The sequence below is a fragment of the Equus przewalskii genome, chromosome 7 (assembly GCF_037783145.1).
Source record: "Equus przewalskii isolate Varuska chromosome 7, EquPr2, whole genome shotgun sequence".
NCBI lineage: Eukaryota > Metazoa > Chordata > Mammalia > Perissodactyla > Equidae > Equus > Equus przewalskii.
The window spans coordinates 23,320,158-23,334,769 of NC_091837.1; the positions used below are offsets into that span (position 1 = coordinate 23,320,158).

At 49.4% G+C, this 14,612-nt stretch overlaps 1 protein-coding gene across 23 annotated transcripts in view; it reads right to left on the reverse strand.

The window, feature by feature from the left end:
- Nucleotides 1–14,612, reverse strand: part of KDM2B (lysine demethylase 2B) — a 118,100-nt gene that overhangs the window by 52,295 nt on the left and 51,193 nt on the right. For all 23 annotated transcript variants that reach the window (XM_070629035.1, XM_070629034.1, XM_070629046.1 and 20 more), the window contains 2 exons: nt 12,561–12,687; nt 10,036–10,511 (listed from right to left, as the gene is read on the reverse strand). In XM_070629035.1, coding sequence (XP_070485136.1) covers nt 10,036–10,511; nt 12,561–12,687 — 603 coding nt within the window. The remainder of the gene's footprint in view (nt 1–10,035; nt 10,512–12,560; nt 12,688–14,612) is intronic.

Below are 14,612 nucleotides of genomic sequence, written 5' to 3' on the forward strand. Positions count from 1 at the left end.
TTAAGTTCGTACACTCTGCTTTGACAGCTGGGTTCACCAGTTCACATCCCAGGCATGGACCTACACACGGCTCATCAAGCCATGCTGTGGCGGCATCCCACATACAAAATAGAGGAAGACTGGCACAGCTGTTAGCTCAGGGCCACTCTTCCTCAAGCAAAATGAGGACGATTGGCAACAGGTATCAGCTCAGGGCCAGTCTTCCTCTCTCTCTCTCTCTCTCTCTCTCTCTCACACACACACACACACACACACACACAAATTAATAAAGAGACCTCCCCAAGTGCCCTTAGTGCCAGGATCTCCCACACCCTGCCGGAAGCAGAGTTCCCCTCCATGTGTGGCCCGCGATGGCCACCAGGGGGCGCTCTGGGCTCTGTCCCTCAGGGAAGTCTTTTCATTTGTATGTGACAGGCTGCAGGAAGAGGAGATTATTCTAATTGGAGATTTTCTCTCTGGGAAATAAATTGTGCTGAAAGGAATCATGTCACTGGCTTCCCTAGGCTCTGCCAGAATTTATACACTCCCTGGGGCTCTTGGAAGCCAAGACTAGGAAGCCTGGATGCCTGTACCAGCCCAGCCCCCTAAGGTTACACCCTGCAAGCCTTGTAGGAAAGCCCAGGGCAGGCTTCTAAAAGAGAACAACTGGGGCCACTGGGCCCTTTCTGCTGGAAACTGCCCTGCTTTTGACCTAATAAGACAACCACAAACAATGGATGTGCTGGGCCTCTGCTCCCCCTTATGCCAACTTCTCTCAAAGAGCTTAATTAGTTAACAATGGATTCAGGCCCCACTGCTCCTGGGGTGGTGAGTTAACAATTAGAAACTCCATCTATACTGTAACTAAAAATACCAGCACTGTGACAATAAAACAGAAGTAGGCATCGGGAAAGAATCGCCAACCACAGGCTGGTAAAGGGAGAGTAATGCACACGGAGCACCTCAGACTGCTGCCCTGGGGAACCCAGCCATCTCAGGGGAACCCCCTTGCCACAGGCAAGGGCCCCTGCAACCAGGTGTCAATGCACCTTGGGTCTTCCCTTCCTCCACTCCAGCCCCGCCATCTTGTGCCTGCCTGTTCAAACCCATCTGTACTAGGCGGAATTGAGTCTCTCAGAAAGCTATGTTCAAGCCCTAACCCGTGGTAGCCATGAATGTGACCTTACTTGGAAAAAGGGTTTTTGCAGATGTAATTACTTAAGGGTCTCGAGATGAAATAATCCTGGATTGAGAGTGGGCCCCACATCCAATGACGGGTGACTTTATAAGAGGCAAGGGGAGTGGGATTGAATAAAGAACGCAAGGAAGAAGGCATGGGAAGGTGGAGGCAGAGATGGGAGTCATGTGGCCACAAGCCAGGAAACACCAGGAACCACTAGAAACTGGAAGAGCAAGGAAGGATCCTCCCCTAGAGCCTTCCCAGGGAGCACAGCCCCACCAACACCTTGATTTCCCACTTCTGGACTCCAAGACCGTCAGAGAATAAATTTCTATTGTTTTAAGCCACCAAGCTTCTGGTTATTTGTTATGGCAGTCACAGGAAACTAACTTACCAGCCTTGCCATAGCACATTATGGTCAAAAGTTTATTAGCTGCATGATTTGGGCAAGTCACCACATCTCTCTGAGTCTCAGTTTCCCCATCTAAAAAAACAGGAAAATAACAGTCCCCATTTTTTGTCTGGTTGTGGTTGTGGTGAGGATCACAATGCATGGAAGGTATCGGGCGCATGGAAAATGCTCAACACATGTTGACCAATCCCTTTTGACTTGTGCCATGTTCCTTGTTGCAATACACTGCCCCAGCCTCTGCTTGCAGAATTCATCCATTTAACAAGTTCTAAGCACAGGGAAACTTAACAGTTTATTTAGCTGCATATGTCATAAAGGTAATAAATGTGATTCAGGGGCCTAGAAATTAATTTTAGGCTAAAAAAAGCCCCAAGTGGCATGGATAAACCTATCCATTTTTCAGGTCTGGGGTTTGCCCGGGTGTCTGGAACTCAGATCTCTGAACCCTCGCTGTTCTCCTTCATTCTCCTGAGGCGGCACAGGCAGGGGACTGAGATTACTTATTCTGTAATCATGCTGAAGGTCCTAAGGTGAGAGGCCTATCTTGTTGACCCTTACATCAACCCTCTATCCCCTCACTGCACCCCAAAATACCAAACACAGGGCGCGGAATTACACCAGCCCCCGCAGGAGAGCCTCAGCAACCATGGGTGGCCTGATCCCCCTGGTGGGGCTGAATCTGGCTGTGCTGTTTTCTGCGCTCTGGGTCATCTTCAGGGGGTGACCAGGTCAGGCTGCAGTCCTCGCACTGGGTTCCCACCTTTAGGCTCCTCTGAAGCAGGCAGGGGTGTGATGATTCTACACACACTGCTGGAGACCTACTCTACACCTCACTGTTTTGCAAAACAGCAAGACCCAGGAGGGGCAACTTAAATGAGCAGGTGTGTTCCGGGGTCAGCACCTGATGACCCCAGGAGAGAAAAGCTATATACACCTTCCACGGTCATGGGCTCTGCAAACTCTCCCACTTGACCCTAAATGGGCCTGTTTTCATCCCACCGTGTCTGAAAAAATAATAAGGCTTTACACATGTCACTTCGCTGAACCCTCACGACCCACAAGCATGCATTCTTACTATCCCCATCTCATCAAGTCCCCAGGGGCACTGAGCTGGTTAAGGGATGGCTCAGGGGGTTCAGCCTGACTCCAGAACTTTTGGTCTTAAAAGATAACACCTGTTTGGATAATGTATTCAATTTAGAATTTTTTTTTTTTTTTGAGGAAGATTAGCCCTGAGCTAACATCCATGCCCATCTTCCTCTACTTTATACATGGGACGCCTACCACACCATGGCTTGCCAAGTGGAGCCACGTCTGCACCCAGGATCCGAACCGGTGAACCCCAGGCTGCCGAAGTGGAACGTGTGAACTTAACAGCTGCGCCACGGGGCTGGCCCCTAGAATTATTTTCTTTCCTATTATATTTGGGTTTTGATGAGAAAACAATACAATTGATGTCTTTTTTTTAGCATTAAAAAAAAGATACCTGAAAGCAATGGTCCCTCACTCTCTCTTCCAGCCCTTTAATTTCATTCTGCCCCACAATTCCATGTAGCCCCATAATTCCCTGCAGCCCACAATCCCATGTAGTCCCATAATTCCATGCAGCCCCATAATTCCATGCCATCCCATAATTCCATGCTGTCCCATAATTCCATGCTGTCCCATAATTCTGTGCAGTCTCATAATCCATGCAAGAAGAAAGGTGGCTGTCTACAGTGAGCTCTGACAGCCAGGGGAGCATGATCTCATGGGAAAGAGCCTGGTATCACCTTAATTAGCAACGACAGCTGCGAAATCACCTTGCAAAGGGATAACTGACAAAGACCCTCCCACCTCCAGTCTCGGTGGTCGCTCCCCACTTAGGCCCAAGTCCTTCACAACCTTGCAAGGCACCTGGTCGTTTTCAAATCATTTACCATCGATGTGAGGACTAGATCTGCCCCTAAATAGCAAAATGCCCTATTGTCCTCCCATCAGGAGCCCAGTTCCCTGAGTTCTAGTTGAGTGTAGGTTCTTCTCGGGGGGATAGCATGCAGGGCGATCCCATCTGACTGTGAAAGACTGTGTCCACCAATTAATGGTTGCCAATCCAAGAGGGAAAAAGATGATGTACTGGATTGAACAGTGTACCCCCGCCGACATTCACGTGCGTCCAAAACCTCAGAATGTGACCTTATTGGGAAAAGAGGTCTTTGCAGATATAATCAAGTTAAGATGAGATCACACTGGATTTGGGTGGACCCTAATCCAATGACCGATGTCCTTATAAGAAGAGAAGACACACAGACACACAGGGAGAAGACAGGCAGCCAAGTGAAGATGGAGGCAGAGATTGGAGTGATGCAGCTGCAAGCCAAGAACACCAAGGATTTCCAGCAACCACAAGAAGCTGGAAGAGACAAGGATTTTCCCCTAGAACTTCAGAATGAGCGTGGCCTTGACTTCGGACTTCTAGCCTCCAGAACTGTGAGAGGAGAAATTTCTGCTGTTTGAAGCCAGTTTGTGGTACAGTACTTTGTTCTGCTAGCTAGCCCTAAGAAAATAATACAGATTTCAATCGCTAACCTGAAAGAGGGATGGGGGAAGCTGAGAGGTGGGGAAAGAGCTTGGGAAGGGTGGGGAGCTGGCCAAAGACAGCCTGGCTTTCCTCTGACTCTTACCTGAGAACGGCTAATCTTTCTCCAAGGGCTTACCAGCAACCCGAGGTGTTCATTACCTCATTGTTCCTCAAAATAATTCAGTGACATAGGTACCTTTATTATCCCCATTTTACAGTGAGGACACTCAGGTTTCAATCAGTTAAGCACTTCAGAATGGCCAAGAACTACAGAATCTAGTACATGTAGTCCAATATCCTCATTTCACATACAGGTAAACAGAAAGGTGGAACGACTTGCCCAAGGCCACACAGCAAGTAGCTAAGAACAGAAACCACAAGTGAACTCAAGGGTCTCGTGTCTTGATTTCTTGTTCTTCCCATTACACACAGGCCAATATCCTGCACCTGCAGCAGAATAAGTGTCTCGAAGGAAGAAGGTCACTGAAGGCACCTCAATGCCAAATCCCAAAGGGTTTCACAAAGTCAGGGAAGAACATGGTTTTCTTAGTTACATTTTTACAAGATGCTAGAATCTCCTTTCCTTTCACAAACTAAATTAAGCAGGATGGTCATTTTGGTTTGAATCTAAATCCAGATCCCTCATGGCAAGTTTTCAAGGTCCAGAGGAGCTCTCTCGGACCTGCTGAAACCACAGGGTCACACTGAGGTACTCTCGTCAGCACAGCTGCAAGGACAAATTCAACTTTCAAAAAGTCTGCCCTCGGCCCAAGTGGGCAGTGGTTAAGCTCGCATGCTCCGCGTCGGCAGCCCGGGGTTTGCAGGTCCAGATTCTGGGTGTGGACCTATCCGCTGCTCATCACGCCATGCTGTGGTGGCATGAAAACAGACGAAGACTGGCACAGATGTTAGCTCAGCGACAACCTTCCTCACACACAAAAGTTCTGCCCACAAAAAAGAGTGAGCTAGACTTACAGGTATAGACACAAAAAGGAAAGCCTTAACGGACAAAAGCAAGTTGCAGAACAGTATGATGCAATTTTTTAAAAATTATGTATAGGAGGGTGAGGGGAAAGCTCCAAAAGTATATTCACCAAATGATTAACAGGGGTTACCACCAAGGTGTAAGAATTGAAGAGGGGGCTGGCCCCATGGCCGAGTGGTTAAGTTCACGCGCTCTGCTGCAGGCGGCCCAGTTGGTTCGAATCCTGGGCGCGGACATGGCACTGCTCATCAAACCACGCTGAGGCAGCATCCCACATGCCACAACTAGAAGGACCCACCATGAAGAATATACAACTATGTACCGGGGGGCTTTGGGGATAAAAAGGAAAAAATAAAATCTTTAAAAAAAAAAAAAAAGAATTGAAGAGAGGGACGTTTTCTAGCCGATAGCTATGTTTAATTTCTTTTTACATTGATCATGTACCACTATTACTTAAAACTTTTATATCGATTATTTTCAGAAAGCAAATGTTAGGATGCAAAGCTACCTTACAATGAAATATCCAGAATAGGAAAATCCATAAGACAGAAAGCAGATAGGGGGTTGGGGGAAATGGGAAGCACCTGCTAACAGGTATGGCGTTCAGTCTGGGGTGATGAAAAAGTTCTGAACTACACAGTGGTGGTTGCACAATATGGTGAACGTGCTTAATCCCACTGAACTGTGTACTTTAAAACGGTTAAAATGGGGCTGGGCCCGTGGCCGAGTGGTACGGTTTTGCTGGTTTGGATCCTGGGTGCAGACACGGCACCGCTTGTCAGGCCACGTCAAGGCAGTGTCCCACATGCCACAACTAGAAGGACCTACGTCTAAAATATACAACTATGTACGGGGGAGATTTGGGGAGAAAAAGCAGGAAAAAAATATATATTGGCAACAGTTGTTAGCTCAGGTGCCAATCTTTAAAAAAAATAAAATAAAATGGTTAAAATGGTGAGCCAGCCCTGACAGCCTAGTGGTTAAAGTTCGGCGCTCTCATCACTTCAGCAGCCCAGGTTCATTTCCTGGACACAGAACCACACCACCCGTCTGTTACTCGCGATGATGTGGCAGCAGCTCACACAGAACTAGAAGGACTTATAACTAGAATATACAACCATGCACTGGGGGCTCTGCAGAGGAAAAATAAATAAAATAAAAAATAAAATGGTAAATCTTATGTGTATTTTACCACAATTAAAAAAAATATTTATTACAGGGGCCAGCCCCATGGCCAAGTGGTTAAGTTCACAAGCTCTGCTTTGGCGGCCCAGGGTTTCACCAGTTCAGATCCTGGGCACGGACATGGCACCACTCATCAGGCCATGCTGAGGTGGCATCCCACATGCCACAACTGGGAGGACCCACAACTAAAAATATACAACTATCTACTGGGGGGCATTTGGGGAGAAAAAATAAAAAATAAAAATAAAAATATATATACTACAAATGAAAGAAAGAATGGATTTTTGATAAAAGCCAAAACCTAGACGTCTGGAGACTGAGTTGCTTTGGGGACAGTCTCCAATCCCAGGGGCTCTGGTTACCAGGAGCCACCATGTGCAGCAGCCTCTGAGGTCCCAGAGAAAGGGAGAGAAGGAAAGAAGATGTCATCTTTTTGCAACACAAATCAAAGATCGTAACTGGTCAGTCCTCAAGGGCACACCACCCCTGCTCAGGAACACAAGTCACTGAATGGAACTCGGGGCAGCAGGCATGGGCTGAGAATTCTGTCTTGGACTCACATTCCTGAGCTATCTTTTATTTCTTAGCTGGTGCAAAAGAAACCCCACCATCTGAGAAGAGAGAACAGAGAGACCTAAGCGTGCAGCCCGGAAAAGCCGCTTACCTTCTGTGACAACACTCTCACTGTGAAAGTCAGTCTTGGGTTCAAAATCTTTTCTGGGTCTCCAGGAACTGTGAGGGGCTGATGGCCTCGCAGACAGCCAGGAACTCCTCTGCTTTGGAAGAGACGACTGGTCCACTTCCCCCATACAGGCATTTGGCCACACAGCACTCAGAGGCTGGCAGAGGCTCCGATTTTCCTGGGACTCTAAGCAGCCCTGTCTACCTAATTTACAAGCTGTTTAGCCTGAAAAGGGCCTCCTCAGGCAAAGATCAAGAACGTAAATATCTCTAAAGACAGGCAAATTCAATAAATGAGCTAAGTGGCTAGATTATACAAAAAAGATGGGCGAGCCCAATGGTAAATACATACTCAAGGAGACAGTGGGGAGTGCTGGGAACTGAGGTGTATGAGGTCACCTGCTACTCACGTCCTGCTGGTTGTAGCCAGTCAGGAGCATGGGTCAGGATAGCCAGGATATTTTAATACTGTGCAGGCGAAACACAACGCCTAGAGGCTAGATTTGGCCCAGGGACTGCCAATTTGCAACTTCTGTTCCAGGACCAAATCCATTGCTTGTCCTGTAAAGAAATCCCCAGCAGTCATCTTACTACCTTCTCCCTAAATGTAGGATGGCCTCTGAGAAGGGAGAAAACTGCTTTCCCTAAAGCCGCCAAAGAAGCAGGATGGCGTAGTGGGTGAGCTCATGGACGGCCCCACTGAGCAGCATGTGTGGTCTTAGGCAACCTTAACCTGTAGGTTACTTAACCTATCTGTACCTCAATTTCCTCATCTGCAAAATGGGGATAATAAAAGTACCACAGAGGGTTGATGGGAGGTTTAAATGAGTTTATATGTAAAAAGACACCTACGACAGCATATAGTAATTGAGACACATTATCATGAGCGGCCACTGAACCCCATGGTGGGGATGGAGGGAGGGAGGCTGGGCTCCTTGAAATGTGTCTAAGCCTCCACCCCAGGCAGCCTCCACACCATCAAGGGGCTTAGGCTGGATCCAGCCTCAGACACCCATCAGGCAGGTATAGGTGAGAGATGGGAGGGGCCGAGCCCCATCCCTGCAAAGAAATCTGAGCAACCAGGAACACTGCACAGAACAGATCAGAGACACAAAGCTACTTTTAAAGTAAAAAAGGCTTTCCACGAGCACAAAACAACACTTTCTCTTAAGATGAATGTGTTGTTGACTCATTTACAACATTTTGGGACCCTAATACTATTAACAGTTTTATTACTGATGAAAATTCCTTGTTTTTACTTTATAGGACTCAGATAAAAAAACAGCCACATGATAGAATTCTAAGGTTTCCTTTAGGAAACCCAATATACAAAAATCCATGCCATAAGATCAGGGGTCTAGGAACAGGCTCAGGGGGTCAAGAATCCCTGACATTGCATGCAAAATTTTGTGTGTATAAGCATACTTTGATAAAACTCTCAAGAGAGGTCAGCAACCTCCCAAAAAGTAAGAATCAATAAAAAAGACCCATTAGGAAATAAAGATTTGCTTTATAGGGATATTCACTACAGCGTTCTTTTACCTGGCAATTTCTCCAGGTTATAAGATTTTCATTTCACAGCACCTAAGGGGGACATACCTGCTAAATTAAGAGAGATGTACTGGATTAATGATTTTGTACACCAGCTCCTTCTGCTGGTGGCACCTGTCAGGCTACTTGACATAGGCCCCAGTCTCTATCTGGCTAGACCCCAAGAGTTCAGCCCCTGATCACTGAGCACCTCAAGGGCTGGACACTCTGAATATTTCTAGATCCCAGGACCTGATACAATGTTTCCTAAATGAACAAATGAACGAATTAATAAGTCCTGGGTAGAGTTTGCAACCCTCAAAGAGACTTTTTCCAACCCCAGCAGGCAGCTGAAGTCACTTGGGAATCAGACATAGGAGAAGGAAGCCCACATGCCTCCAAGGGCTCACACCAAAAGGCCTTAGCAATGCTGAAACAGGACGCAGTTCCATGTGGTGGTATACACACGGGAGCTCTGGAGCCACTGCTGGGTCCTCATCCCAGCTCCCCTATCTAGCTGCTCTGTCACCTCAGGCATGTCCCTTAACTTCTCTGAGCCTACTTTCTCATCCGTTAAGTGCAGATAATTAGGGTACCTTGCCTAGCACTGGTACCTGACAGGTAGTTGTGTTTTCAAAAAATGTTATGATTGTGATTACTACAGGACAAGACCTCCCAATGTATTTCCTGGGAAATAAAACACACGGCACGTTTGCACTCTGCCTGTAGCAGTCTTCCCCATCTGAAGAACTCCTATGCAGCCTCTAAGGCCCAGGTCAAATTCCCTGTGCATAACTGTCCCAGAGCCCTGGCCCCTGGTATAGCTGATAAGTGTCCCCTCACCCCACTTCCATGCCCTGAGTACACACAGCATGCTCAGTGGCACTTAATTCCCCGTCTCCTGATTTCTTCACCCGCCTGCTCCCCTGCTAATTGGTGAGCTACCTGAGGGCAGTGACCGTGCCCTCCTGCTTTCTGTTCCCCCAACGGCCAGCACACCTGGTGCTCAGTGAGAGTTTGCTCAATGAGTGGGCTCCATTTGGAGACCTCTGAACCTCGTGTAGCCACATGGCCCACCTTAGCTGGCCACCTGGAGGACCATCAGGATGTACCAGCTGCTCACATGAAACAGAGGCACACTTCAAGGGAAGGCAGCCCAGAACAGCAAGTCTTCCTGAGCAGGACGGAGGAGTCTGTCCCCAACCCAATGACAGTGCTACGAGCACACCTGTAACACTGCTGGTGACGCTTCTGATTTCTCAGCAAGTGCTGAGCGAGAACTCATTGTCAACCAGAGCCAACTTCCCCCAAGCTTCCCATGCAGCTCGCAGTGGTGGCCTCTGCTTAGACACTCCAGATGGGCTTGCTTGGACCAGAGACCCCAGAGGCCCCGCTGCGCCTCGACTTACCCCCGGCCAGTCTGCACCGAGCCACCCTGAGCTGAGCCGCCCTTGGGAAGCTGCACCTTGAACAGAACCTGCCGGCCCTCAGCTGCCCAGCCCCAGACGTGACCCTCTGCCCACCTTCACACCCTCCAGGAGTGCCTGGGGGTCCTCGATGCCTTCAGGGACACACTTCTTGTTTTCCGGGAGGGATTCAAGTTTCTCCACCAGAGCTTTCAGGCCCTTCAATTCAAACTCGGTAAGGTGGGTCCATTTAGCTGAGACCTCGGTGGTGGGAGAGCCGGTGGGCGTCTTGGGGTAGTCTATGGGCACCGTCGTGGACTTCACACTTTCCTCTGACTCATTAGACAAAGTCCTTTTGAGGAACCGCATGGCAGGTGCTTTGGGCTTCTTCCCAGGGGCCTCCTGGTCCTCAGAAGGGGTGCTGGTGGGTGAGGCAGGGCCATCGGTGGGCGGCTTTGGTGCCTTATCTGCACCTTCCTCCTCCTCCTCCTCCTCCTTCTCCTCCTCCTGCGGCTGCTGCTCACAGGACTCCTCCTCCATCTCCAGCCAGGAATCAGATGAGAAGCCGTCTATGCTGGGCTTCCGTGGGGCATCTACGGGGGGCAGGGGTAAGGGTCATAAGAAAGACTGAGGTGACATCCTAAACTCCCTGCTGGAAGTCCCTGGGACCTCTACTCACTGCACCTCCACTGTACTCTGCAGATGGAGCGTCTTTTCACAGTTCTATGGTCTATGCCTCCCTCAGCCTCTAGAAAGGCTGGGTCAGTCAGACATAGGTTCAAATCCCAGCCCTGCTCCTTCCCAGCTGTGTGTACCCAGATAGGTTGCTTCACCTCTCAGAACACACCTGGCATTTTATTTTTCAATATATAAATATAAGGCAAAAAGAGCACATATTATATATGATTCCATTCATATGGAACATCCAGAACAGGGGGAAATCTATAGACGGAAAGCAGATCACTGGTTGCCTAGGGCTGGGGTGTGGGGTGGGATATGAGATAAGGAGATGATAACTCAAGGGTACAGGTTTCTTTCTGGGATGACGAAAATGTTCTAAAAGTTGACTGTGGTGACGGTTGCACAACTCTGGGAATATTCTAAAAAGCACTGAATTGTACACAGTGAATGGGTGAATTGTATCATATGTTACTATATCCCAATGATGCTGTTTAGAAAATATAAGGCAAAGAACACTTCTGAAGGCTCGTTGTGAGGATTAAGTAAGGCGTCACCAAGCACGGTTTGGCACACAACTAGCATTCGATCAAGGAGGTGTCTCCCTAACATCCCCCCTTCTCTTTGGGGGCAAGGAGAAAAGAGTGACAAGACAATTTAAGAAAAGAGCGGGTGCCGATGACCCAAACACTGCCTCCAGATTTCCTCTCCTGCCTGGAAACGGAATTGGAAACGTTCTTCTATGGCCCTAAATATCCACACGAGACAAGAGACCCTTCGTTTCCTGGTCCTGGGGACTGTCACAAAATCAAGCCTCCGGTCCCCACAGGAATGTGTAGCTACTGCAACCACAGTAGCTATGACACTCTTTCAGAATCATTTCCCATCTCGGATCAGGCTGGGAGCTTCAGAAGAGCAGGTTGTAGGGTTTCAGTATTTTTCAACACCTGAATATCGCATCATCTGACAGGAATGAGACTTACAATAGACCCCCCCAGACAAAACTGAATTTCCAGAAGGCGAATGAGCACTTCCCAATAAAGACCCCAGCAGAAACATTAGTCCCCATCATCTGTTCGGCCTGAAACCCCTAAAGTCATTAAGGAGGGGAGTCAAGGGAAGGAAGGAAGAAGGCTTACAGTGAGGGGTAAAAAAAAAAGAATCTGAAGATCCCGGAAATTGCAAGAGAAATCACGCAGACCCTAAAGGAGATAGACCGATGGCATTTTTCTATCCCGTGATGAGAAAGATGCAGTGAAGGAGGCACAGCAAGTGCAGCCCCGGAAAACCCCTCAACAGGAACAGCAGAGGAGAGACAGAGAAACGCGTTCCTCCTACAGATCGCTCTTTGGGGCTGTCACAGCCAGATGCAACTATGGGGAGGGCGTCTGCGAGTCAAGATTCAAGGACTGAGCCATTCTAGGGGGACGATGTCCCTTTAAGTAGGGCAGGGCGCTGCAGCTGCGGCTATAAATGTGCTCTCCCTGCCACTGTCAGAACCACCCACTGCTCTGCCAAGCTTGTCTCCAGCCCCGGTCACCCCTCCCTCTGGCTTAAAGCTGGCTTGGGATTTTGGAGACTGGTTGCATCTCATGGGCCTGCTCCTATATAGACAAAAACCCAAACCCCGGTGCAGGAAGAAAAAAGTCAGCTGGTGGCCAGGGAGGAATAAAAAGAACCAAGATTCTTTGCTCCGTGGGGATCTTTGCCCAGGACGGGCCCCTCCCCACATCTGCATGGTCACCAGCGAGAAGGGAAGCTGTTGGGGTCACGATTTCATTTTCTTGGACTCTGTGTTCTAAGGCAAGAGATGACAAGAATGGCTTCCCCTTCTAAGGGGTCTCTAGGATCTGCCCAACACTCTGGCTCAAAAGATTTCCTGAACCCAAGACTCCCAAAGGCCCACTGAAACAATTTCTGCCCCAGCTGAGCAGTCAAGGCGGTCGGGCCCGAGGTTCACTCACCAATAAGCATTGATTCTCTCTGGTATTCCTGAGTGAGGTAGGACCGCTGGGTCACACAGTACACGTATCTCTCCAAGACATACCAGCACATCTCATAGTAGAAGGGGTAACGGAATTTGGGCTGCACCTGAAAGCAAAGACCCAGGGGCAGAGATCAGCTTCTGGAGGGCAAAGGGGATCAGAGGGAGAGAATTAGGGGATGGGAGGAGTTCCTTGGGGGGAAGTTATTTTCATCATCTTAGCAAGAGTACAAATGGTGTGAGGGAAAAATGGGGGTGGGCTAGAGGGAAGGCAAGAGGGAGGCACTGGACAGGACAAGATACCAGTAGCATGCACAAATGAGGAAGAGACCTATGTGAGAGCATCATTTCAAAGTTCCCTGAGCTGTGCACAGGGGAAGCTGGATGGGGTCCGCTTTGTGCTTCTGTGAGATGCAGAGAAACAGAGTTGTCCCCTGCCCTGCTGACAGAGGGTGCGGGTACCTGCAGATGCAAGCCACTGCCTGATTCTAGCTACAACAGACGGGGGCTAGAATTCTTGCACAGACTCTACTACCCCTTGAAAAACAGAAATCAACCCCCAAACCTTACCCATTTGCAGACAGGCTATCAAGCATCTCCTGTACTCTAGGAGGAGGCCACACCAGGCACACCAATGACGAAGGAGGGGTGTGGCCTCTCCTACCTCTAGGGCGGGGACTCAGAGGGGTCCACCTCCGGCTCCTCCTCCACAACCACCTAGCACTGCCCAGCCTGTGTTCCCACAGAAGACTCCCTCAGACACAAGTTCCCAGTGTGACCTGGGACCACCCTAACACACCCCAGGGTCTGGAGCAGGAATCCAGGTGGAGGTCCCCTTTTGCCTGTTCCTTCTAGGGAAGGATAGGTGCAGATAGCTTTGCGCATCAGAACTGTGAGAAGGGCTGGGCCCCGTGGGGATTCCGATGGGTGGCAGCGAGGGGTCTATACGGATGAGATGGCAGCGAAGGATGGGAAGGAAGCAATACCACTGATGGCCCTGGCACAAATGAACCTTCCAGAAACTACATCCTGAGGGCGCAAGGGAGGAATGCGGGTGATAGGAGGGTGGTCTCTGTGTCCCACCGCTGGGCCCAAGGCTACACATGGATCCTGCACATCCATACTCACCCCTGGCCTGCTCACTTGCCCTCTCACCAAGGGTGTGTCTGCCTCGAGGGACCTCTGCAGAGACCAGAGACCCCTCCTCACCTCTCCTATCCTATCCTCCAGGAACGCAGGAAGTTGGGTGTTAAGCAAGCACACTCTCCCACTTTGTCTGCTGACAATCAATAGGCGACATTCTACAACTGGGATGGCGGCAAACACAAGCAGACAGATCCTCCATCTGCCCCAGAATACGACTGTCCTGCCTCTCTCACAGTGCCCATCTGGAAAAGGCCCCAACTCTGCCCTCTTGGAGAGTCCCAGCTCCTGTCCACCCCAGGCCCCACCGACTCAGCTTCCAGGTGCGAGGCCCTTTACCCACATTGGGGGCCTCACTTTTCCTATCTGCATATTGGGTCCATTTGACCTCCCTGCCTCTGGCAGATGGTATGCTTTGGAATGAGATCCTGGCTGCCGCATGCTTTCAAGCTCCTCGTGGGGATGCATGGAGTTGGGAACATCATCTAGCGGTTTCCTTGGCTCCAGCTACTTTCCCGAGAACCCCAGTTTCATTGCTGGGATAACATTAATCTTTTTGCACAGTCACAGGATCGGTGTCCTCTGGAGTTTAAAAAGGAGTGAGGCTCCTCGTCTTGAGGCAGACCCTGACCTCCTGTGAAGAGGGTTTGGGGGTCTCAGCCCCACCCCGACTCCAGAGCAAGAGCCAAGCCATTTTGAGACAAATTGCCAATACCTAGAGAGCAGCGAGAGACAGGCGGCCTGCATCTCCCCAGACCCTAACCCATCTCCTGACTTCAGACTCAACTGGTAAAACTCTGAAGTTGCTTTTGACTTTTCAAATTTTGGGAAACCGTCCGAGCCACTCTGCCTTGACGGGCACCATGGTGCCTGAGAATCTTTCTAGATT